Source organism: Squalius cephalus (assembly GCF_949319135.1).
Source record: "Squalius cephalus genome assembly, chromosome: 8".
Classification (NCBI taxonomy): Eukaryota; Metazoa; Chordata; class Actinopteri; order Cypriniformes; family Leuciscidae; genus Squalius; species Squalius cephalus.
In genome coordinates, this window is record NC_137129.1 from 19,764,149 (window position 1) to 19,790,651 (window position 26,503).

General features: G+C 39.3%; 1 protein-coding gene across 4 annotated transcripts in view; it reads left to right on the top strand.

Annotated features, from left to right (window-relative positions):
• Window positions 1–26,503, top strand: part of ptprua (protein tyrosine phosphatase receptor type Ua) — a 582,203-nt gene that overhangs the window by 490,362 nt on the left and 65,338 nt on the right. For all 4 annotated transcript variants that reach the window (XM_079878073.1, XM_079878074.1, XM_079878075.1 and 1 more), the window contains exons 14-17: window positions 684–822; window positions 5,958–5,987; window positions 6,996–7,156; window positions 10,666–10,853. In XM_079878073.1, coding sequence (XP_079734199.1) covers window positions 684–822; window positions 5,958–5,987; window positions 6,996–7,156; window positions 10,666–10,853 — 518 coding nt within the window. The remainder of the gene's footprint in view (window positions 1–683; window positions 823–5,957; window positions 5,988–6,995; window positions 7,157–10,665; window positions 10,854–26,503) is intronic.

Below are 26,503 nucleotides of genomic sequence, written 5' to 3' on the forward strand. Positions count from 1 at the left end.
TTTGAAAGAAGTATCATATGCTCACAAAAGCTTCGTTTACATGATCAACCATTACTTCAGTATTTAGTGTCACATGATCCTTCCGAAATCATTGTAATTTGCTGATTTGGAGTTCAGGGGGAAAAAAAGAAAAAAAAAAGAAATCCTTATTAATGTTGAAAACAGCTGCTGAATATATTTGTGGAAAATATAAGAACAAAATGTAAATACACAGTAGATATGTAGAAATGTAGTTAAATAATAACAAAACACAATAAACACATAGTAATAAATATTAATATATATTCACTTATATTTTTACTAAAACAATTTATGAAGAAAAAATGCCACGGGGGACTTGTGTGATGACACAAAAAAACTGATCTACTAAAATGGTTTAACTTCCCAAATATGCCACTGATATTTGCATTGGAGATTCTATTAAAACATATCTTTCTTATCGCTCTCATACTTTACTTTTATATATTGATGATGTTAATTTTATTTACACATATTATTGAATATATAAATTAAATGAAATATTTGACATTTTACCCAAATTAGCAGTGTTGTTATGTTAAAATAGTGTTTGAGTAGATTCTTATTTATGTCGATTTACAGTATTACTGATATTCAGCAAATTGATCTGATGTCATTTGCTTTTATCTCACAATCATTCATTAACTTTTTGTCTTCACTCTCAGTTGCCTGCAAGGACCATAAGCATGCTCTGGAGGTGTCCCAGCATACCGAGGACATGGGGCTGATTCTGGGAGCCTGTGCTGGGGGGTTGGTTGTTCTCATCCTCCTGCTGGGAGCCATCGTGGTTATTGTCAAGAAAGGGTGAGCATGCGTGCACTCAGATCCATTTAAAATCAAATCCAATTTTATATTTTCTTCACAGTGTCAAATTACACCAACAGCAGCATCATCCAGACACAGTCAAAAACAGCAGAAAATGCTTTAACACATCTTCAAAGGTTTAACTGATTGAATTAGAGCTGGCTCCAAACTCACAGCTGAAATATTTGCTCAGACATGACATACATATTCCTCTGTTACAGAACTACATTATACAATTTTATTACATCTCTCCCTGTAATACTTCAATGTGATTGGTCAATCACTGCATTCTGCAGCTGTGTAATAAGTGTTATAATTAACAGTCAACCGGTCATTATTGCAAAAACGTAGTATGTAAGTAGCCAGTAGTATGTAGTATCATACAAGTAAAATCACAGTGCTGGGGTTTATTTTGCTAGAATGACTGACTGGAAGTGTGAAAATAGGTTATTTCTGGGCTATAATTTAATTTAGACTCTTTTGACTCTTATTGAATGTGAAGTACAGGTAAAGGTTGGTTTACTCTCTGTGAAAAGATAAATGTTTTCATGCATACAGGTATTGCTCCTGTGAATAAGATAGTTTAAAAATGCTGGTAAACCATTTGCTGCAAAGAAGTACATTGAAATTTAAGTTAAAACAAAAGTAGTAAATATTAATGCTGCATGTGAACAAAACCACAACATTAAAGCAGTTGTGTCATATTTGTACTATTATTATTATTATTATTATTATTATTATTATTATTATTATCATTATTGTTTTACCTTGAGGTCAAATAATGTTAGTTAGGTTAGCGTCCTCCGGTAAAAATCGTATAGTCCCACAGACTACAAAAACTATCTGCGGCAACAGAGTAAAAGTATCCCAAGTAGCAGAAAAACCGTGGACTTATTGGCAACACTGCAATATAATGTATAAAAACCTTTCTTTCACTGAAATGCACCAATTTGTCAGCACTGAGAACTGCTCCCATCTGACAAAGTTACTCAAAGGCTGGGTTGTAACGCCACCACTGGGATGAGTGGGGGAGGGGTGTATTGTTTAAAAGGTCTGTGACATTGACCCAGCCACTAACCCAACAGCTGGGTAACACAAAAAATGACCCAACCCTGGAAACAATTTGCAAAAAACAAACAAACAAAAAAAACTATCCAACAAGCTTAACCCTGCGTTTGGGTAGAAGAAAAAAAAACTAAAAATACATTTTAGAGTGTAGACATTGCGATGCACAGTATAAAAAGAGAGTTTGAGCCAATAACAAAGGTCCAAAAAAGGAGCCAACACAATTACTTCATATCATTAACAAATATGAGACTCAAAAATAGCATACAATTGCACATTCAGATTCAAATAATATATGATATTATATTTAGATTAAAATATGTGCCTCGACTACCCTACTATACCTACTACAGTATATGACCAGCAAATGATTTTAGAGAGTTGTAGTAAAGCCAAGTAGTGAAGCCAGTTGTGAAACAATGTGTTTTTGTATTTGTAATAAACTGGCATGAAGCTACAGACATATCTTTATCACAGTATATTTGAGTAATAAGCATATTAACATGCCTGATCACTTGCCTTCCTGCTAAAACAATAGAGAATAGTGCTAGCAACGTTTTTTTTTTTTTTATTATTATTATTTATTTGATTGGGACAGTGCAATTTAATGAACATAACATGGAGTACATGCATGTAAAAATGCCGGATTTTAGCCAAGGGCTAATTTCCATCCGTAGTCCCACGGGCTAGGATCACACAACTAACAAAAACAGTACAGAATAAAATTTACATCTACAGTCAATTCGTAAACTTGCTAAATCCTATATACAATATTCACACAAGACTACCTTCAACTTCACAAACACTCATCCATATACACATCACAACATAAAAACATAAAAAACATAAAACATAAAAATATTTTTTTTAAAAAGGATATAAGATACATACTAATGTGTGCAGCTTTGATTTGCCCATAGCCATTTTTTCAAGTGGACTTTAAACGAGCTATATGTATTACATTCTCTTAATGTTAGAGGAAGACTATTCCACAGGTTCCCACCTCGGACAGACAGGACCGTCTGACCGAAGGTGGTACGCCTGTGAGGTATAATCAAGTCTCCTCTAGAAGAGGCTCGTGTGGACCGCAGAGAATTTTCTTTGGATTTAAAAAATTCCTTCAGAGGTGGCGGAGCGAGGGAGTGAAGAACCTTATATATCAGACAGGCCATTTTCAAATTAATCATATTTTGAAAATCTAATGTTTTTTTAGCACTTGACAATGGTGGTGGGATAGCGGTTTTTTATCTAATGTTTTTAATGCCTTTTTATACAGACTTTCTATGGTTTTAAGTGTTGTGGGGCAAGCAAGAGACCAGGTAGTCAAACAGTAATCAAAATGAGAAATAATCATCGAATAAAAATATGTTTTAGCAGCACCCATAGTTAGATTATTTCTAATGTGCCTAAAATTTTGAAGATTAAATTTGACCACCTTTACGACTTTTTTTACATGACTTTTGAAACAAAGTGTTGAATCAAGGACTACCCCAAGATATTTGAATTCTGAAACCAGGCGAAGTTCCTCTCCGTTCAGGAAGACATTTGATCTGCTTACTTCGACGTGACGTTTTGAGAAGTACATGCACACAGTTTTTCTGGTGTTCAACATGAGGCATGAATTCCTGAGCCAGTCCTGCACATAAGATAGTGCAGCTGTGAGATCAGCAGCTGCTTGTTGAATGGTTTTTGCTTGAGTGTAAATTACTGCGTCATCCGCATACATCTGCGAGAAGACGTTTGGACATGAGTTTGGTAGGTTATTGATGAAAAGAGAGAACAGAACCGGCCCAAGAACAGACCCCTGCGGGACACCAACTCCAGATTCTAAACAAGGAGATTTGACACCATCTACTACCACGTACTGTTTCCTGTGGGACAGATAGGATTTAAACCATAAAAGTGCTTGATCAGAGATGTTAAATTGAGTCAACCTGGAAATTAAAATCTGATGGTTAACAGAGTCAAAGGCTTTCTTCAAATCTAAGAAGACAGCCCCGACACAAGGACTCTTGTCAAGCAGACCTTTTATGTTTTCTGTTAACACACACAGGGCACTATCGGTGGAGTGATGGGTCCGAAAACCGAACTGTAATGGATGTAGTGAAGGTTGGACATTTTCCAGATGAGCAGTCATCTGTCTGACTACCCACTTCTCTGCTATTTTTGATATAACGGGAAGTATGCTAATAGGTCTATAATTAGACATGTCTGTTGTAGCACCTGATTTAAGTATTGGTATCACTGCAGCCACTTTCCAATCTGCAGGGACTATAGAGTGGTTAAAGGACATATTAAGAAGATGGGTTATTGGACGTATTAAATAATCCTTATACTCTTTAAAAAAATGTGTATTAAGGCCAAATGCATCAAGAGCTTTTGACATTTTCATGCCATCAATAATTTTTGTAACTTCATAGTCTGAGATTTCAATGATTTTAAATACAGGCTGATGTGGATCAGAGATATTGTCGGAACACAGAGATGGATCAAAATGCTGCGTAATCTCTTTCACAGACTTTATAAAGAAACTGTTAAAATTGGTGGCTATGGAAACTGGATCTTTAATTATTGAATCATTAATTTGAAGCTCCATTTCCTTATTGTTTTTATTTAGATGTCGACCAAGCAGTTTGTTTAGATTTTGCCATACTAATTTTCCATTGCCGTTTGCATTCTCTATTATTTTAATGAAAAAATTAGCTTTGGCCTGTCTCAGACTGCGTGTTACCTTATTTCGTATATGGGTAAACCTTTGACGGTCTGTTGTTAAACCTGATTTTAAAAATTGCTTTAATATCAGGTCTCTAGCTGACATTAGATTTTTACATTCTTTGTTCAGCCAAGGCAAATGGCACCTTTTTTTACATTTATATCTTCCTCTGCTTGAATGGGTTGAGATAACATCCTTCAGAGATTTAAGAAATTTACTGGTACATAATTCAGGATTGTCATCATACAGAATTGTATCCCATTCCAGTGATGACAGGGCTGTTGCCACATTTTGTCGTTGGCTGTTAGGTATAAATTCATAAGGAGACCTGTTATTTGTGGGGTTAAGGAAATCATTATTAACCCTCAACTTGGACAATTTCCTAGAAAAAAGTATAATATTATGATCTGAGAGACCAGTCAGGAAATTGTATGATCTAATTATCCTTTCAGGTCTGTTGCTGAAAAGTAGATCTATTTTAGTTTTAGAGTGTTTCGTTATCCTTGTTGGATGCTGAACAAGTTGGGAAAAATTAAGATTTTCCATCGTATGCTTTAGTGTTTTCCTATCTTTTTTACAGTCCCAGTTCACATTAAAATCTCCAATTACAATAACTTCATTAGACTTGTTATATGTTGTATGATGTTTAAGTAGTGCCTGCAGTTGTTCATAGAAGTCAACTTTGGCTGATGGTGGACGGTAAAGGCAAACCAGAGTAAAACTCATCTCTGCAGAGAGGGAAATTTTAACTGAAACATTTTCTATTTTGATCTCACTTGGCACACTTAGTTGTAAACACTTCAAATTATTTTTCACATACAGCAGTACACCCCCACCTCTTCCTTTACCTCTGTCCCTTCTAAACACATTATAATCAGGGAAAACAACACCAGCTTCAGGGGATGATTCATTAAGCCAAGTTTCTGATAGGCCTAATATATCAATATTTGAATTCCTGAGAATATGGTCCAGTTGTTCACGTTTAGGGAGCATACTGCGTATGTTGAGGTGAGCACAAAGAAGCCCTTTTGGCCTATTTTTATTGTCCCATATTAATTTAGCCTGGTTTAATGTATTAAAAATATTTGTCTCTCGATATCTTCTCATTACATAATTTCTAATCTTTTTAATAACTTGGCAGGAGTTTGGTGCAGTCTGAGTGCAGTCAGATACGAACCCGTTATGGATCTCTGACGTAGGTCATGAGATCGATCCCCAAGGAATGCATGCCTTTAAAACATGTATAGTTTGAGTTAATTTGTATAAAAGTATCTGCAAAATGCATAAATGTACTAGAAGCCAGGCTACCATATATGTTTATTTTTTTTCTCTCTCTCTCTCTCCTCATGCTCTCCAGAAGGGACATCTATTCATACCCTTACTACCCGTAAGTCATACTCTCTTCAGGTTCCATTATTTTCCCATCAGTCTCTGTTGTTTAGCTTTGATATGATGGAGATTATATTATATTTTATTTATATTATACTCCAAACTAAATTTTAGCATTCTCTCTCTTGTTCACTCACTTTATCTTTCTCTACTGTTATATTGTAATTTATGTGTGATTGTTAAAATTATGCAGCTTATGGAGAGGTGTGCTATATGCTAAATGTTTCCCTTCAATTAAATGGATAAAAAAAATCCCCTAGGCTTACATTGGAGGAAGGAGCCAATCACATCTAGAGACCAGAACATCATAGAGACTTTGGGCACTGCATTGTTTATTATGTATTTTCTCTTTTCCTTTTTCTCATTTACTTATGTATTTATTTATTTAAAAGGGACAATGCATATGAATGAACATAGCTTTTCAGCAATGTACATATGCCAAAGTTAGCCCCCAGGCTATTTTACATTTGTAGTCCCATGTGAGGTCATCAACAATACCTAGTAACACAGCTAAACATTTAATTTAAACATGATTCGATTTAAAAGACACTACAATTAACAACAACATATAAGAAATGCCGCAATTAGCAGACAGGGCATCTAATATGGCATACTCGTACATGACGGACACACACATATACACATACACAGTAAAGTGCTACTCAAAGTGCATTAAGTGCATTATCAATTTCTTAAAGTGCTATTAGATGCTGCAAAGTGCTGGATCTAGTTTGGTATACATATATACACTTATAAAGTAATACAATGAACCGTACCCATTTATCTAAATTACAACAATTATCATTAGTGGGCACACACTTGATTTGTTTTAAGCCATTGTTTAAGTTGGTTCTTAAAACTGGGGAAAGTCGGGCTTTCTCTCACAACAACCGGTAATTTGTTCCAGATCTCTGTCCCCTTAATTGATAGTACATATTGTCCGAAGTCTTCGTTCTTCGTACAGTCTTCGTTCTGTAGTCTCACTCTTGCCTTTCATACTTTGCAGCAGGAAGAAGGTGAACATAAACAAAGCTGTCATGACATATCGTCAAGAGAAGACACGTAAGCTGGGGTCACTGGACTGCAGTACGACAGAGCACAGTACACTGCAACAGGATGATCGTACCGCGCACACCTTCATGGATTCACATAACTGCACTGCCAAGAGTGAGTACACAAACACATATGATAATATTGAAAATAATCCAGTGGCAGTAACTGGTTGACACTTCAACATAGTAGGTGGCACTATTGCACCTTAACGCCTGTTGTCACCCATCATAAAACAGAAAAATAAGATGATGATTCAGTGCGTAGTTTGCACTGTAGCACAAAATCAAGTTTGCTCGTCAGTGTGGGAGTTTTTTTGATTCTTTAAAAATGACATCTCAGTCTGCATGTGCTGATCAACAGTAAGCTTTTGTACAGCCGTGGTTAAAGGGTTAGTTTAAATTTTTTTTAATTTACTCACCCTCAAGCCATTCTATGTGTATATGACTTCTTTCAGCCAAACACAATCGGAGATGTATCAAAAAATATGCTGACTTTTCCAAGCTTTATAATGATAGTGAATAGTAACTTAGATTTTGAAGCCGTAATAGCACATCCATCCATAAAAGTAATCCATACAGCTCCAGGGTATTAATAAAGATCCATATGTATAACTTTATAAAACTATAATCACTGGCTTCAGGTTACGGCCATACGAAGAGGGAACTCTTGGCCAGAACTAGACTCGTGTACGGCCGTTTTTTTTTTTTTATAACGTTATGTTTGTCATTTTTCTTGCAAAAACGCATCGCTTTGCAGACGGCCTTTATTAACCCCCTTGAGCCATATGGTAAATAATGGTGCACATTACCAGTAAATTGACTAGCACAGACCTTTGTAAATCATCAATGATTAATTTAAAAACTCGAATCCTGTACATTTTGCGTCTGAAAGGAAAACTTCTACAAATGCATGAATAATAAGGTTAGCCGCATAAATAACTGTATCTACACTTTTTCACAGCTAATTCTTCACTGCATATCTTTAGTAAATATTGACAGTAGTTTTTAATGCCAAAAGAGAGTTTGCACTGGCGCAAGCTGTTAGTAAATCTGGCTCTATATATTCTGTCACCTAACTCTAACCCCACCACTAAATCTTCCCATCACAGAAAGCTTTCTGCATTTTCACAAATCCGACTTTGGCTTTGGATATTGCCTTTTTTGTGGGGACATTTTGTCACCAAAGTGTTGGGTTACCTGAACCACACACGCACACACACACACACACACACACACACACACACACACACACACACACACCACATGAAATGCATGTATTGGTTAAGGGGTGAAAAAAGTTGTTGAGATGCTTACAGTCACAGTAGACACTTAACACTGTTTGTCTCCAGCAGTCATTATTTGCATATGGATCACTATAATCTATCTCCATATATTAAACATCCTCCCATTCGTCAATGAGTCTTGAGTCGGAGTGTTTATCTGTCCCCTGGAACAGATGAGTTTTGTAGTGTGCCAGTAAAGTAAAAGCGCTGGCTTTCTGTCTGTCTCCAGATGTCTGTGCTTATGATGTACTTTGCTTTGTAGTGTTGGTTTGAACTATTCTATTCTATTCTATTCTATTCTATTCTATTCTATTCTATTCTATTCTATTCTATTCTATTCTATTCTATTCTATTCTAAACTTTTTCACCTTCAAATCTCTCACTTGAAAGCAAACTAGCTGTCATCTGGAGCAGTATTAAGCCAGTTTGGTGGTAATAAATGTTGCTAATTCTAACACTATATGGCCGCTATTGTTGAAATGTTGCATGACAGTACTGCCCTACAAAGCAAAAAGGCAGTAACTACGCAGAGTGCAGAACTGAGAAAAATGACTTTAAAGTTATTCTGTCATCCAGCCTAAGTAGTTGTAGGTAGATTATTGGACATGTGGCTGTTTTGTTACTTTATATTAGCTTATTCTTTGTATATATCAATCCTCATATTTAATTTGATATTTTACCCCTATTTTGCAGTTACTGTATTCTTGCTTTGTAAATTTGCTTTGTATTACTTACCAAAAACGTGGCACAATACCAAGGAAAAAGGCAGTAACTACAGATTCTCCAAAAACTATTACCATTTTTCTCCAAAACGACACACATTTGAGATAAGATGTTTTGTCACATAACAAAGGATGCCTTGAATGTCATGAAAATGATAATAACTAATTTTTGACCAAAAATGCAGTTACTGCCTTTTTGCTTTGTAGGGCAGAGTAGTGGAAACAATAGAGTGCATTTGTGCTCGTCCACTTTTTCAGTGTTGTTTGTTCTAGAAGTTAAGTAACTGGTAGTTACTTTGTTAAAGTGTTATAATCCAAGAATCAAGCCTATCAGAAACAAAGCTAATTGCAACATTACAAACTTTTATTTAAAGCAAAAGAACAAAGGTAGTACTTAGCGTCTGGGGAAAGAACTTCAATCCCATGAAGCATTGCAAATGACATAATTGAATTAAAAACAATGAAATATAAAACTGTTAATTTAAAGGTGGTATCAGCGATTTCAGGCCCAAACATAAATGTTCACATTCATCTAATCTTACCTAACGATCCGCTAGCTGCCCGTCCCATAAGCATGCCGTCAAAAAAACGCGTCTCTGTAGGCAGCCTAGGCTCTGAGATCTGCACACAAAAACAGTTGTTTTCACCCGGTTTAGCCAAACACTCAAAACCAAAATAAATATTGTTCCAACCAATCATCGACAGGGGCGGGTGTTGTGAGGTTTTGCGCTCGTGCACGGCTGCCTATGACGGCTGCACGCGAAAACCTTGCAACACCCGCCCCTGGCAGCTAGCGGATCGTTAGGTAAGATTAGATGAATGTGAACATTTATGTTTGGGCCTGAAATCGCTGATACCACCTTTAATGTTGCTGATTATATCTGTAGAAACAATATATTTTATGTTTAATGCAAAATAAAGCATTTGACAACAGCAATTAAGTACCTTGCTCATAGAAGAGATGAGTTTTCAGGTTTCTTGAATATCGCAAAGGATTTGGCAGTTCACCGGAAAGGAACAGTTAATGAAAATGTTCTTAAAAGTGATTTTGTGACTATGTGATGGTAACACGAGGCGCCTGAGGGAAGGGTATGGAGCCTGTGGCCGTTCTGTATGCAAGCATCAATGTCTTGAACTTTGTGTGAGCCCCAACTAGTGGCCAGTGGAGAGAGATAAACAGAGCTTTTTCATTATCAGAGAAAATTATTATTGGGTCAGTATACAATAATCTCCATTACCAGACAATAATTTATCAAGAAAACTTTCCTGGGGAACAGAGGTATTTCACTTGGGCTCATGCTAAAGGGCTCATGCTCATGCTAGTTAAAGGGTCTGGCAACATCCCTACAAGGCAGATGTTTCAAAACTGGACCATTTTCTTCAAACTGAACAACTTTTAACAGCCCCCCATAACTATGGCCCTACAGTTTTACTTCAATTCACACTCACTGCGATTCACAGTATCAGGAAGACAACTCCCTCAGCCTTTACGGTCCACACCATAAGTCAAACAACTCCCATGCAATTTGCAAGTTACCTTTGAGTGCACTGTAGCTTCTTATTTGCTCCACAGTCTGTTTGTGTTTATCTTTCTCTCTCTTCTTTCTCACACTTCTCAGATGAGCAGCGCAGCTCTGTAAACGAGTCCAGCAGCCTGCTGGGTGGTTCTCCCAGAAGGCATTGCAGGAGAAAAAGTTCTCCATACCACACAGGGCAGCTCCACCCAGCTGTGAGAGTGGCAGACCTGCTCCAGCACATCAACCAGATGAAGACAGGCGAGGGGTATGGATTCAAACAGGAGTACGAGGTGAGGGTCCATTGAGGTTATATAGGAGATTTGACAAGCAATTCAACAATTATATGCCTACTGGGTTCAATTTAAATGAGTTTTATAACTTGAAGCAAAACTGTTATTAGCAAACTGCACAGCTCTATTATCTTAGAAGTTATTTGAAGAACCTATTGCCTCCAAAGTGACATTAAATACATCTATAATGTCAACAAAGATTTGTATATGTTTCCACAAAAATATTAAACAGCACAACCATTTTTTAACATTGATAATAATACGATTCCTGAGCATCTAATCAGCATATTACATATTATAATGATTTCGGAATGATCACGTGACACTGAAGACTGGAGTATTAATACAATTTTGCTTTTCCATCCGAGGATAACATAACATTTAACAGTTATTTTTAATTGTAATAATATTTGACTATTATCGTTTTTACTGTATTTTGGGGCAAATAAATGCAGCCTGGGTAAAAAAAAGTAAAAAAAAAAAAAAGTACAAAAAAAACTTTTGAACCGTAGTCTCGATCTTAGCACTCATACAAAGAAGTGTGTATACAAAAATATGGATAGGTTCAGACCGTGGCTCATACACTCATGTCAGAATGTGACTCCAGAGTGTAAGCAAACCTTTCAAAGGTCTTTCATATCAGCCCTTCAAAATTCAAAATATTCCACTTACAGTGAGGAAAATAAGTATTTGAACACCCTGCTATTTTGCAAGTTCTCCCACTTAGAAATCATGGAGGGGTCTGAAATTGTCATCGTAGGTGCATGTCCACTGTGAGAGACGTTTCCTGTAGTTTTTCACCAGGTTTGCACACACTGCAGGAGGGATTTTGGCCCACTCCTCCACACAGATCTTCTCTAGATCAGTCAGGTTTCTGGGCTGTCGCTGAGAAACACGGAGTTTGAGCTCCCTCCAAAGATTCTCTATTGGGTTTAGGTCTGGAGACTGGCTACGCCACGCCAGAACCTTGATATGCTTCTTACAGAGCCACTCCTTGGTTATCCTGGCTGTGTGCTTCGGGTCATTGTCATGTTGGAAGACCCAGCCTCGACCCATCTTCAATGCTCTAACTGAGGGAAGGAGGTTGTTCCCCAAAATCTCGCAATACATGGCCCCGGTCATCCTCTCCTTAATACAGTGCAGTCGCCCTGTCCCATGTGCAGAAAAACACCCCCAAAGCATGATGCTACCACCCCCATGCTTCACAGTAGGGATGGTGTTCTTGGGATGGTACTCATCATTCTTCTTCCATCAAACACGTTTAGTGGAATTATGACCAAAAAGTTCTATTTTGGTCTCATCTGACCACATGACTTTCTCCCATGACTCTTCTGGATCATCCAAATGGTCATTGGCAAACTTAAGACGGGCCTTGACATGTGCTGGTTTAAGCAGGGGAACCTTCCGTGCCATGCATGATTTCAAACCATGACGTCTTAGTGTATTACCAACAGTAACCTTGGAAACGGTGGTCCCAGCTCTTTTCAGGTCATTGACCAGCTCCTCCCGTGTAGTTCTGGGCTGATTTCTCACCTTTCTTAGGATCATTGAGACCCCACGAGGTGAGATCTTGCATGGAGCCCCAGTCCGAGGGAGATTGACAGTCATGTTTAGCTTCTTCCATTTTCTAATGATTGCTCCAACAGTGGACCTTTTTTTATCAAGCTGCTTGGCAATTTCCCCGTAGCCCTTTCCAGCCTTATGGAGGTTTACAATTTTGTCTCTAGTGTCTTTGGACAGCTCTTTGGTCTTGGCCATGTTAGTAGTTGGATTCTTACTGATTGTATGGGGTGGACAGGTGTCTTTATGCAGCTAACGACCTCAAACAGGTGCATCTAATTTAGGATAATAAATGGAGTGGAGGTGGACATTTTAAAGGCAGACTAACAGGTCTTTGAGGGTCAGAATTCTAGCTGATATACAGGTGTTCAAATACTTATTTGCAGCTGTATCATAAAAATAAATAGTTAAAAAATCATATATTGTGATTTCTGGATTTTTTTTTTTTGCTGCACTACCAGCACTCGCCCCCAGTGCCTTTCTTCCCGGACGTGCATCAGGATGCCTCCAGGTTGCGAGAGTTCCCGTGACTTATCGTGGCCCGCGGGCATCCTCCGCCTTCACTGCCCTCGTTGGTGTGGCGATCATGGTCTATATGTTCTCTGCCACTACTGTGGCACAGGCATGCAGTGCTGTGAGTCGTCTTCGCCTTCAAGGCAGTGCTGACCCGGGAGTTCTGTCAGACCAGGCCGCCGTGTAACGCTGGTTCTTCCCTGGCCAACACTGACAGAACGCGGAACTCGACCACGCCCCCACGCAGGGACGCTATGCCTCCCATGTCCGGGCTGGTCGATCCGCCACGCACACTACTGACCTCGCTCTATGGGCGACATCGGTACCTGCGTGATCCCTGGACCAGGTGATGTCCACAAGTGTGGTCCAGGAATGGACTCATTCAGCCAGGTTGAAGTGAGGGTGTCTGGGAACGCGTTTTCTCAGCTTCCCCATGTCCCAGGCTGGGCTCTTCGGCGGTGTGGTTGAGGACTGTGCCCAACAGTCTTCGACCCCCCCCCAGAAGCAGACTGAGGCCTTCTGCACCGATGGTCATCCTTTGTCTGCTTCCCGCCGAGGCCGCCTCCCTGTGGCTCCTCCCCTCCTGCTCCGTAGCCTTCACCAGCCACGAGCAGGAGGAGGTCGCAGGAGGGCAGCACCGTCCGTCTCCACCCCTTAGCCGGCTTGGAGTTAGGGCTCAGTTCTTCTCAGGAGCTGGTAGAATCTTTTTTCTAAGAACTGATGCCCCTTCCTCCGAGCCCCAAGAGGCCGTGGATAGCAGTGTGCAACGCTCTGCCTTCCCTGGCCTCCTCTGTCAGGATGCGGCAAATGACCGTGCCCCCACACCGGGTCGCTACGCCGCCCACGTCTGGGCCGGTCATTCCGCTGCCCCACGAGGGTACGTCTGTAGTTCCCATGACCCCGCTGGTTCAGTTCTTGGGAGCCTAGCTGGAGCTTCCCAACCTGTCCCGCTGGGTCGAGAGAACCATCAGGCTCGGCTATGCAATTCACTTCACACAATCTCTTCCCCGAGAGTCCGTTACATTATTTTGGGTGGCAATGCATACGGAGGTCGCTACCTTACTGTCGAAAGGTGCGGTCGAGATTGTCCCTCCAGCCGAAATGAAGTCCGGGTTCTACAGCCCCTACTTCATTGTACCGAAGGAAACCGGTGGGTTATGGCCAATCCTGGACCTGCGCGTCTTGAACCGATCCCTTCACAGGCTTACGTTCAAGATGCTCACGGCCAAATGCATTCTCGAATGTGTGCGGCCATAGGATTGGTTTGCAACGATCGACCTGAAGGACGCCTACTTTCATGTCTCCATTCTTCCTCGACACAGACCGTTCCTACGGTTTGCTTTCGAGGGGCTGGCATATCAGTACGCGGTTCTCCCATTTGGTCTAGCCCTGTCTCCTCACGTCTTCACGAAGGTCGTCGAGGCAGCCCTTGTTCCGCTACGGCAGCACGGGGTTTGCATCCTGAATTATCTCGACGACTGGCTGATCCTAGCTCACTCTCAAGTCCAGGTTTGCGAACACAGGGACCTAGTGCTCCGGCATCTAGCCCGTCTGGACCTTCGGGTCAACCGGGAGAAGAGCAAACTTTGCCCCGTGCAAAGGATCTCTTTTCTCGGTATAGAAATCGACTCAGTCGCCATGTGCGTGCAGCTTATGAGCGAGCACGCGCAGTCACTGCTGACTTACCTGAGACAGTTCAAGGGCAAGAGTGCGGTTCCACTAAAGTTATTTCAGAGGCTCCTGGGGCATATGTCATCCGCAGCTGCAGTAACTTCGCTCGGACTGCTTCATATGAGACCGCTTCAGCTCTGGCTTCGCAATCGAGTCCCGAGGTAGGCATGTCAACACTGCACGCTCTGAGTACCAGTTACTCTGATCTGCCATTAGACCTTTACCCCGTGGTCGAACCTCAGCTTTCTAGGGGCCGGAGTGCTTCAGTTTCCAGTTTCAGGCATGTTGTTGTCTCAACAGATGCCTCCACCACGGGCTGGGGTGCCATGTGCAATGGACATGCTGGCGCGAGCTCCTGGACAGGACCCCAGCGCCTTTGGCATGTCGATTGCCTCGAGTTGCTGGCAGCACGTACTAGTCTGATCAGACAATACCGCGACAGTAGCGTACATCAACCAACAAGGTGGTCTACGCTCCCGCCGTATGTCGCAACTCACTCGCCACCTCCTCCTATGGAGTCAGAAGCATCTGAGGTCGCTTCGAGCCATTTGTATCCTGGGAGACAGACCTGAACTGTGCAGCCGACGAGCTCTCACAGCTTCAGCCTCTCCCTGGAGAATGGAGACTCCATTCCCAGACGGTTCAGCTGATTTGGGATCAGTTCGGGGACGCGCAGGTAGACCTGTTTGACTCTGACTCGTCCCATTGCGACCTGTTTTACTCCTTGACTGAGGGCACGCTCTGCACGGACGCACTGGCACAAAGCTGGCCGCGGGGCCTCCGCAAGTATGCGTTTCCCGCAGTGAGCCTTCTTGCACAGACCCTGTGCAAGATCAGGGAGGACGAGGAGCAGGTCATTTTGGTTGCCCCTCATTGGCACAACCGGACCTGGTTCTCCGAACTTGTACTCATCGCGACAGCACCTCCCTGGCCAATTCCTCTGAGGAAGGACCTCCTTTCTCAGAGACGGGGCACCCTATGGCACCCCCTCGTCCTGATCTTTGGAACCTCCACGTGTGGCTCCTGGACGAGACAGGGCAGGTTTGAGTACCCTACCACCAGCATTGGTGGCTACCATCACTTCCGCTAGAGCATCGTCCACGAGACATGCCTACGCATTGAAGTGGGACCTCTTCGTCACCTGGTGCTCTTCTCGCCGAGAAGACCCCAGAAAATGCCCGATCAGTGTCGTGCTTTCCTTCCTGCAAGAAGTGTTGGAGCGAAGGCTGCTTCCCTCCACCCTGAAAGTGTATGTTGCCGCTATCGCCGCACATCACGACGCAGTCGAGGGTAAGTCCATGGGAAAGCACGACCTGGTCATCAGGTTCCTGAGAGGAGCGAAGAGACTGAATCCTCCTCGCCCTCCTCTCGTTCTCTCTTGGGACCACTCAGTGGTTTTAACTGCCCTGCAGAGTGCTCCCTTTGAGCCTCTGCAATCAGTGGAGCTTAAGTTCCTGTCAATTAAGACAGCACTCCTGGTTGCATTGGCCTCCATTTAGAGGGTAGGTGACCTGCAGGCATTTTCCGTTGCGTGCCTGGAATTCAGGCCGGTCTGCTCTCACGTGATCCTGAGACCCCAGCCTGGATATGTGCTCAAGGTTCCCACCACTCCCTTTCGAGATCAGGTGGTGAACTTGCAAGCGCTGCCCTTGGAGGAGGCAGACCCAGCCTTGGCACTGCTCTGTCCAGGACGCACCCTCCGTGCTTACGTAGGCAGAATGCAGTGTTTCAGGACCTCAGACCAGCTCTTTGTCTGTTATGATGGGAAGCTGAAGGGAAAGGCTCTCTACAAGCAAAGCTTGTCTCACTGGATAGTGGATGCCATTGCTTTAGCATACCAGCAGCAAGGTGTGTGGCCTCCTCTTGGGCTCTAGCGCATGGTGCCTCTCTAACAAACATCTGCAGAGCTGCAGGCTGGGCGACACCCAACACATTCGTGACATTCTACAATCTCCGAGTGGAGTCCTCTCATGTACTCGCTTCAACCAGCCTTTACTAGGATCTGCTCAGGTGTCTTTGCTTGCTTGCCATTCAACTCCACGGACTGGATACGTGTGATATTCTCCTCAGGTGAGCCTCCCCGAGAAGCCCTGAGTTCCTCCAGCACTGTTGACATCAACGCCAGAGTTATGCCACCGGAAGCTTTCGCGATTGGCCAGGTGCCACCATGTGCATGGTTCCCCCTCTGGGCGACCCCCACTTGTGTATTTCCACTGTAAGCCTCTCCGAGCATGTGTCTTTCCCTTGGCAAGCCACCTTGCCCCACGAAAGGGATCGTCTCCCTGCCACTTCCGCTGTACCACTGGAAACGCCTGAGTTCAGTCTCGGCTCCTCAGCGAGAAAACATAACTGCATGTTGCTGGCGTACTTCCTTATTTACCCACGAGGTGGGGCGGAGTTACGCTATGCAAATTCCGCAGACCAAAGGCATTTCATTTCAAGCCTAATTCAATGCTTTTGATTAATTGTGAATCAGCAAGCATGACCAACTCTAAACAAGCAGAGGTTTTGGCAGAATGATTGAGCATTCAGGTGTAACAAATTAGCTCAAAGAGGAAATATTAATAATAATCCATAATTACCAATTATGATTAATTATTAATATTTGGGTCAGTTAATTAGATTAACTTTGAGGTAAGCTAAATTAATATTACAATCGATTAATCAGTAGCAAACTCTTTGATGAATAACTTTTAACAAACTCTTTCATGAATAACTTTTAAATGAATAACTCAAGGTCACCTAAAAATAATTATTTCTTAGCATGTACAGTACTTAGAGCATGTAACAAGATTAAGATCGTAAAAGGGACTTTGTATGCAAGCAGAGAATCAGAAACCAATTCCCTCCCCTATACCAATTCTAAGAGAAGGTGATGTACATCAAAGTGTGAGTCATTACATGAGGATTAATTAGATAGGAGACATGATACAGGTGAGGTTACATTGACCGTTGGTTGTATAATAAAATACATACCATGGTATATACATAATAGTACACAAGATCACACAGTGATCTAATAGTCACTCGTTCACACAGTTTCTGGTATGCATGTTAATTTATAGATAATCTATGATTAATGCAGCAAAGTCTGTATTAAAGATTGTTTCTGTCTTCCCATTGTCTTTCTCTCTCTCGAGCATGTGGTCACATTCTTTAACACCTATAAAACCTTATCTGATCGTGGTCATGACAACTAGGACTGTCTTGCCCTGTTTGGGGGATGGGACCACAGATACCAGAGTGAAGTTTGGAGATTTTTATGGTACATACCAACTAATTGTGTCTGATTTGGTCTCAGTCGTTACACAGGTGTGTGTTAACACAATGCCAAGGAGGAAACATGTCAGCAATGATCTTAGAGAAGCTTTTTTTTGCTGCCCATCAATCTAGGATGGGTTATAAGGCCATTGCCAAATAATTTGAAGTCCTTCATTCTACCGTGAGAAAGATTATTCACAAGTGGAAAACATTCAAGACAGTTCCCAATCTTCACATCCCAGCAAATTCACCCCAAGGTTAAGACAAACAAAAAACAAATTGCTACATCTCAGACTCTACAGACCTCTGTTAGCATGTTAAATTGCCCCAATTAAGCTATTTTAAAGGCTCCTAATTTTGTTTTTGGAGGTCTCCTACAACAGGTTTACATGCATTAAAGGTCAAAAAACAGTTTCATTTTCTCAAAATATATTTTTCAATGATTCTCAAACGACTCGACGGATGAATCGGTCTCTCTAAATCCCTCCTTTCCGCAAATAACAGCATATCAGCACAAACACCTCATTCCAACTGTCAAGCATGGCAGCGGAGGGGTGATGATTTGGGCTTGTTTTGCAGCCACAGAACCTGGGCACCTTGTAGTCATTGAGTCGACCATGAACTCCTCTGCATGCCAAAGTATTTTTGAGTCAAATGTGAAGCTATCTGTCCGACAGCTAAAGCTTGGCTTAACCCTTTAAGTGTCACCCCCCTTTTTTTAAATATACATGAAAATGCACATTTCGACTTTAAATGGTTGTAATTAAAGAATGCTTTGGAGTATAGACATAAAATTGGTCTTGTTTTAAAGAAGACATTTGGCAGATTTTTGTTGAAGTGAAATAAATTAAGCAAGTGAAACAAAAAAAAAGTTATAGAAGTTTGAGTGTATGAAAATGTACAATGTAAAAAAATTAATTATTCATATTTTATATAAAATATATTTTTTTTAAACCTGGCCGACTCTAAAACTGCTAGAAAATCAAAGCCAAAAATCTGAGTAAGTTGTGTTTCAAATTTTAGGTTGATATCTCAAAAAATGAGCTTTCAGTGAGATTTTGTTTGGGCGCAGTACCAAACATTTTCACTAGGTGACAACCAGACTCCATTACTGCCCATATAAGGGCGCCTCCATTTCCATATGTGTTATTAAAAACATTTTAATATCTTTTTTTTCTAAAATAATTGAATGGATGATACCTTTTGACCTCTTGGCATGAAAACAAACTGAGGTTTCAACCATTCTTTCATGATTTTTCATGTTCATTGCTATTTCAAAATAAAGGTCTGAACACGCCTTAGGAATATGAAAATATTTTTGTTGCAAATTGATAAATTACAGCTCCTCTGTAATTTATTTTGAAAATCATTCACCAAATATGAAAACTAGAGTTTGTAAGCTTTCAAATGATATATAGTTTGTCAAGATTAGTTTATGTTTGTTATAGGATATTACTGTTTTAAATATGTAATGATTTTGGGCCCACCGGTGGGCCGGTGACACTTAAGGGGTTAAATAGGGTCATGCAACAGGCAATGATCCCAAGCACATCAGCAAATCTACAACAGAATGGCTGAAAAAGAAAAGAAAAGTGTTGCACTGGCCCAGTCAAAGCTCAGACCTCAACTCAGTTGCAGGACCTTAAGAGAGCTGTGCATAAACAAATGCCCATTGCCCACAAAACGCAATGAACTGAAGCAACGTTGTAACGAAGAGCGGGCCAAAATTCCTCCATTCCTGGTTTTCGGCATGATAGGCACAGAACATTAACCCTCTGGGGTCTGAGGTGTTTTCTGGGCCTGGAGGTGTTCTGACATGCTCTGACATTTGTGCTTATTTCTGTTACTTGTGACATTTTCATGGCTAAAGTCTGATTACACTGTATTTAGCACAAACTCTGCTACAATAATATGTCAGCAGCATGTGTGTAAAAGTTTGTAGTTTTGAGATAATGACGTTTATGCGTGGTTTGTGAAAATACAAAAAACAATTGTCACTGAAATAAGCTCATGAAACCCATACTGATTATTTCTTCACAAGACTTTTGAAAATTGTATCACGTAGCCTAGAATATTTGCTCCAAAACTATGTGAAAATCACCCTGACTGCTCATTCAGATAAGACAATATATTGATTTAAAAACTGTAAGACGTGTTTTGTGTGAGAAAGCTTTATGCGAAGGGGCGGATCACCTCATTAATATGTAAGCCTTTCACACCTGAGAAAGACAAAGACACTCCCTAATGGCCCTATTTTAGGAGCTATCAGGCCCTGTCATTCTGAGCAACCTTGCACAAAGAATGAGGAGATTAAATAAAGAATGGCTTTTTGACTGTTTGGATTTATTTACAACACAACATACACAACAAATGACAAAAAAGCACATTATTGAAAACAATAATCCAAAGACAGAGACCTTTGTGCCATTCCTAAAAACATTGTACATACCTTTAATTTCCAAGGTGTTTGATTTTCACTTTACCATGTTCATATACAGAGACTCATGAGAATGTTGAAGTCAGTAGGACTCAGTGCAGCATCTGGGCCCTGAAAAAATAAAAAAAGTGAACATACTGATATCAGTATTTTCTGGTTAAATTTGCTTTTTAAAATTCAAAGAACACACACAAACACTCACACAAATGTTTCCAACAATATATAATATAATGAACACCAGGTTTGTTGTGCCTTGTAGGCATAGGCTATGCGCAGTGCTGCATAAAATAATAATAACAATAACCTATAGCAGCCTATAAATCTTCCAAAAGATTTCAGTAACAACTACGAGAAAAATATATTGATTATCATATGTTACTTCAAATGTTTCCATTCGTTATGATGATATGAAATGAGATAATAGTAAAAACATGAAGCCTAATGTTTGGTGCGTTTTGCTTTTCAAACACGATCCAAAATATGAAACATTATGGTTACCATATTATACATATCTATGTTTGAGCAGATATCCACAAACACAGTAACAGTAAACACGGGTCTAAATATTATAATATTCACCATATATCTAGCAACAGTTTGACTGCAATGTGAAGTTTATGCAACAATAACATAAACTAATAAGTAAGAATTTCTTACCTTACATCTTTCTTGTCTTCAAATCGCATTCTTCTTCTTCTGAGGTAAAGCCAATGTAAGCTCACGGCATGTACGTCTTTCAAACTCGACGAAAAGCAGAGACTTGTGAAGTTTTTTGGTGCTTTGTTTTTGAGGTAGGCTAATGAGCGCGTTCGCGTTCCATGTGGAGATTTGCATGTGAATCTCTTTTGCGCGTGTGGGCGTGGTCAAATTAAAATGAATGAGCAAGCGCGTGAGAAGCTGGACATCTTGTTGGTTTTATACAAATTACTTAAGCAGAGAATATTGGTTTTCAGTTTGAATCCGATCATTTAAATGTACACACTTAAATGATTATAAAGGTATATGGCTCATAAATGTGTGACAAGTATTCGCTGAGTTTTGTTTCAGTTTATAGACGTGCTCAAGAAAAAAAAGTTCACCGTGACAGGGAGGCAGAAAGCACACCCTGTTTATTTTCTTCATTTTACAAAAGCACAATGTTTTGATTTGATTGTAAGTGGACACATACAAAAGTAGAAATATCACAGATTATATTATATTTCTTTTTTCTTTATGACCATAAATGACGGAGTAATTTAAGTTTATTGTGCTACAACGTGAAGAAAATCCAGCAAAACACACGGGCACGTTTGTCGACCCCAGAGGGTTAATCATTCAAAAAGGGAAACTAAAGGAGCTAGGACTATGGATATACAAACCGAAGACAAAACAGAAGATGCTATATTAAATGAAAACATCACAGATCAGATGTAAATGGAAAATGAAAAGATCATTCTGTGTGTGCCCTCTTGATTTTGTTATTTGCTTGCTTTCATCATTTCTGTTTTTCTTATTGTGCACTGGTTTGCAAAGCTGAATGTCCAATCAGAGTGATCTCCTCCACCAATTGAACATGCCCAGTCAGCTGAAAAGCTGCTGACGGGGGTCTGACTAGTGCCAACAATGTGGAACATACCACAAAAATTAGGACGACAGACATTCAGCAATGGCTGACCATCACCTTGGTATCAGCTTTAGGGTGCTTTCACATGTGATTCGATTGCTTGGTCTGAACCAGAGTATGATTGCATCATTAAAGAGGCAACAGTTCACACCTGTTTCTAGGTAACGGCTATGTAGAAGAATTCTGCTAAATGGATAGTGTTGCTCGTCCTTGCTTTTGTATTTTGGTTTTTGAACGTTTGGTTTTGTTTCCAAAGGATCATCACAGAACAGCCACCTTTTTAAGCAGACTTGGGTAAGGTTTGTGGGTACACACCTGAGCTCTTATGACAAACTAATGTGAGTGTGCTCTAAAAATTTTAGTGGGTTTAGAAATTTAGAAATATACATCAATTCAAAGAGTGATATGATAGTAGAACTGCATGAATATTTTAAAGACATTATACTTGCCCAAAATCGAAAGTTATTGAAAGTAATTGAAAGTACAGAAATCAGAAAAATACAAAACTGTGTCCTTAGCAGGCACAAAGTATTCAGCAATTTTTGCGTGTGAAGTGCTATGTGAAACAACAATCACTACCAATCCGAAAAGTTTAATATCTTATACAGCTGTGGCTCTGGCCCAAATGCTGCCCTTGCAGACTGTGCAAAAGGGTGCATCAAGGGTGCATCACAGCCTTGTTTTAATGTGGGACACCCTATAGGTCGCAGTACACATCAAACTACACCACTGTGCCATTTTGGAAAGCCCAATGTGACATGGAATTTTGGAATAAATATGGTCTCTCTCAGAGACAATTCTCTGCCTCCTTCTACAATATATTTTAGTGCCATTGAGGTCAAAGAACAGAATTCAAATGAACTTAACTGTTTAGAGGCAGCAGGTCCTGACCAGTATCTCCAGCTACATTAAAGACAATATATACACATATTATTTATATAACTAACAAATGCATAAATTGTAAATATAGACCTAAATATGTATTGAGCGTGGATCCAATCTTCACAGACATTTTCAACCAATCAGTCTGTGCACAGTACAAAACTGTTTGAAACTTTTTATTGTACCAGTAAAAAAAAAAAAAAAAAATCCAGTTATAAATTACTCTCCAGTTACACTAATTTGAATGCTTTTTTCTACATATCTGAAATCAGTCACTTCTCCTCACTTGGATCCACAGCAGTTTGATAAGGAGGCCTGCAAATCAGTCTGTGATGTTGGTTAAAATGGCCTTAAGCTGTGTCATGCAGCATCTGGATCTAAGAGAAGCACAGAATATTGCTTGTAGACTTTAGCTCAGAGTTTTATACAACCATCCCAGATATTTTACTGAGCAAACTCATGGGCATGAATGTCTTTCTGACAAATTAGAAGCAGTATGTTCCAAAGAATTACTGAATGATTTCTGAATGTGAATCTGAACAATTCAGCTCTGCCATCACAGGAATCAAATAAATTTTAAAATATACTAAAATAGAAGAGTTATTTTAATAGAATTTCACAATATTAGTGTTTTAACTACATATATATATATATATATATATATATATATATATATATATATATATATATATATATATATATATATAATAATTTTTTTTATTTTTTTTTATTTATTTTTTTTTATAATAAATTAAATAAATGCAGCCTTGGTGAGCATAAGAGACTTCTTTCAAAAACATATATTTTTTTCCCCAAAATTCAGCGCAGTTACAGCGGGAGTGAATATGAAGGTAAAATAGTAGCAAAGCTCCAGAGCACGTAGATGTGAATTTGAGAACTTGAACAATAAATATTTGTACTTGTACGCAAACATTTACACAGCTTCAATGTGAAAACCTGTAAAATAAAAAAGTTGAATGTTAAAATTTGCACTAGCAGACAATAGTCACAAACCTGTATTCTGAATTTGAAGCTGCAGACAAATAGTCACAAATGTGTAAAATGCCATTCACAGAAATACAATGACAGACACAACCTTGTGATATATATTTGCATTTAATCTTACATTCACAGTACAACCTCTTTTTGTTAATCTACCCGAGTCAAACTTTCGTGTAAAAGCAGAATTAGAATGGAAACGTCATTTTTAAGATTGACCGTATTTTCGTTTTAGGTCAAAATGCCTTTTGAATGGGAGTGCATGGGGCACTTCTATGACAGCATCAAAATCGCTATTTTTAAAACACTAAGAAAGCTCGACACAACATAAAACTGCACTTGTAGTATCACCAGGGGCTCTACACATGAACTTGAGCATTGACTACATTGTTTGTGTACACAAAGTTAACTAAAAAGAAAGGTTTTGTATGACTCGCTTTATCAGTTAGTGTTTCCGGTGGCTGGAATTGTGTCAGTCAAAAGTAGTTGATCTCCGAATGCAACATAACATGAGGAGAGTATAGATGGAAAGCTCCTAAAGCTTGTTTCCATATAAATTCATCATGCTTTTCATTGAAATTACAAGTTCACTACATTTCCTCATATGGAGTCAGTTCATTACGTTGCATTGCAATCTTTGTTGCAATCTTTGGATCCTTAAAACCATGGTGCGATTTGTGAATTAAGGCGGTTATTTTTATTTAATAACCAAATAAATCTCGAACCACAGTGGGTATTTTGTGCTGCTGTTAAACTAAACATTTATAGAATAATTATGAACTTAAATGAAACAATATCGCAACATTTCGACAGAAATTATTTGATCTGTTTATACATTTTAATTCAGGGCGATTTACGTTTAATTAAAGCAAGATTTTCACTCTTGCGTTGTCCTATCCTCATGGGACGCGCTCATACACATGATAGCTAAACATGTTTGAGTAGATTCTCTGTGTCTCTCGGTTTCATATGGATTACATAATCAGATAACATTTATTAAATATTTAGACATTTAAAGCTTTATACTTATTTCTTATTGTGACCTAGCTGAGGCAAGTGGCTTTCGGTTCATTTTTGTGACGCGCAGTTCCTGGAGACAGAGACCACAGAAAACGTTTTGTCGTTAGCCTATTGTGAGTGTACATGAATAAAAGTTTACAGTTTTGAATTATGTACTCTTATTTGTATGACCAAATTAAGTTATTTTAAGTTATTTTATTAAGTTATTTAAGTTATATGGCTATTAAGTTCTTTTAGCTGTTATTAGAAAAATAAATCCAAATGAACGCGCCGGCGCATTTGTCGAACACTAATTCAACATCCCAGAATAAAACCCGATTTTAGAACAATGCGTAGCGCCACTCGGCATGGTGGGCCAAAACATTTCATTATAAACTTCAATATTTCATTCAAAACAATCCCAAAATGCTTTGCATGCATTAAGGCCACTGGAGTCAAGATCGTAACTGAAACGCGCTGCATGTTATCTCTCAATTCAGGAGCAGAAGCAATGGTTCTGATTTTATTGAATGATGTTTAAAGGGGAACTTGGCAACTATTTCAACTTAATAAAACCGTTTAGAAATCATTTGGATGGTTAAATAGCCTGTTCTGGTGAAAATGGTCACTTTCCCCACTCCCCCCAGCGTTCCCAGGCGGAAAACCAACCTTGCAACATGGGGAGTAATGTAAGTTGGAAATAGGAAGTGAGAGTGAGAAGCGAGAACGAGTGAGAAACACGAACCACTTTACAGCAATTCAACATAAACACAATGTTCTATGATACTGTGTATGATGTATTACCCACCTTGGTAGACATAGCTCCACACGATAAAATTGGCCGGCTCCGATAATAACAACATAACATGACTTGACCACGAATTTACTAGAAAGCCCAGAAGTGGAGAGAGAAGAGCTCTTCATTCATCTCATTCCTCAGTAGAATATTAAAAATAATCAGCGCCATTGCACTTAATTTATTTTCACTGACTGCGAGATATGATGGTCTTTTGGTGTATTTTCTGTTTGTTTGTTTGTTATTGCGCTGCTCCCCTGAATAATAGGCTTCTGTTGCCCACCAACGTCTACATTATGAAATATAGGCTATATTGTTGTCGTCTCTATTTTTAACTTTTGATTCTATTTTTCTGTTCTAAAAGTTTGTTCTATTCGGTTTAAAATGTACTATTAAATATTTAATTTTTGCTTTCGTTAAATTTAACCAATTCTGTTGTAGCCTAATAGGCATAGGCTATTTAATTTTTTATTTTTGTTCTAAAAGTTTGTTCTATTCTGTTGTGTTTGTTTATTTTTTATATATATTTAATCAGTCTCATTCTTGCTGAAATAATTTAAAAAGTTATTTTTTTTACAATACGTTGTGCTGTTTTTTTTTTTTTTTTTAATAAACAGATAGCCTACAAACAGAGATATATAATAGTTCACTGTTCATTCAAATAATAGTCTATATGTATGTATCGTTTGTTTAAACAACATTAACCAAATTGTCTTTCTTTATTTAATAATAAAATTAGCCTATTACTATAACATGCAGTTTCAACTACACCAAATATTAGGTTGTTTCATTATTGTACAGCAAATATCAATAGCTTTTTTTATGTTTTTTTTTTTTTTTTTTATGTTTGTTGTATGCTTATTTGGAAATTACCATAGTTTTAGAATTTCATCCTTACTGTTAATTGACATTAGCCCCACTTACGTTTC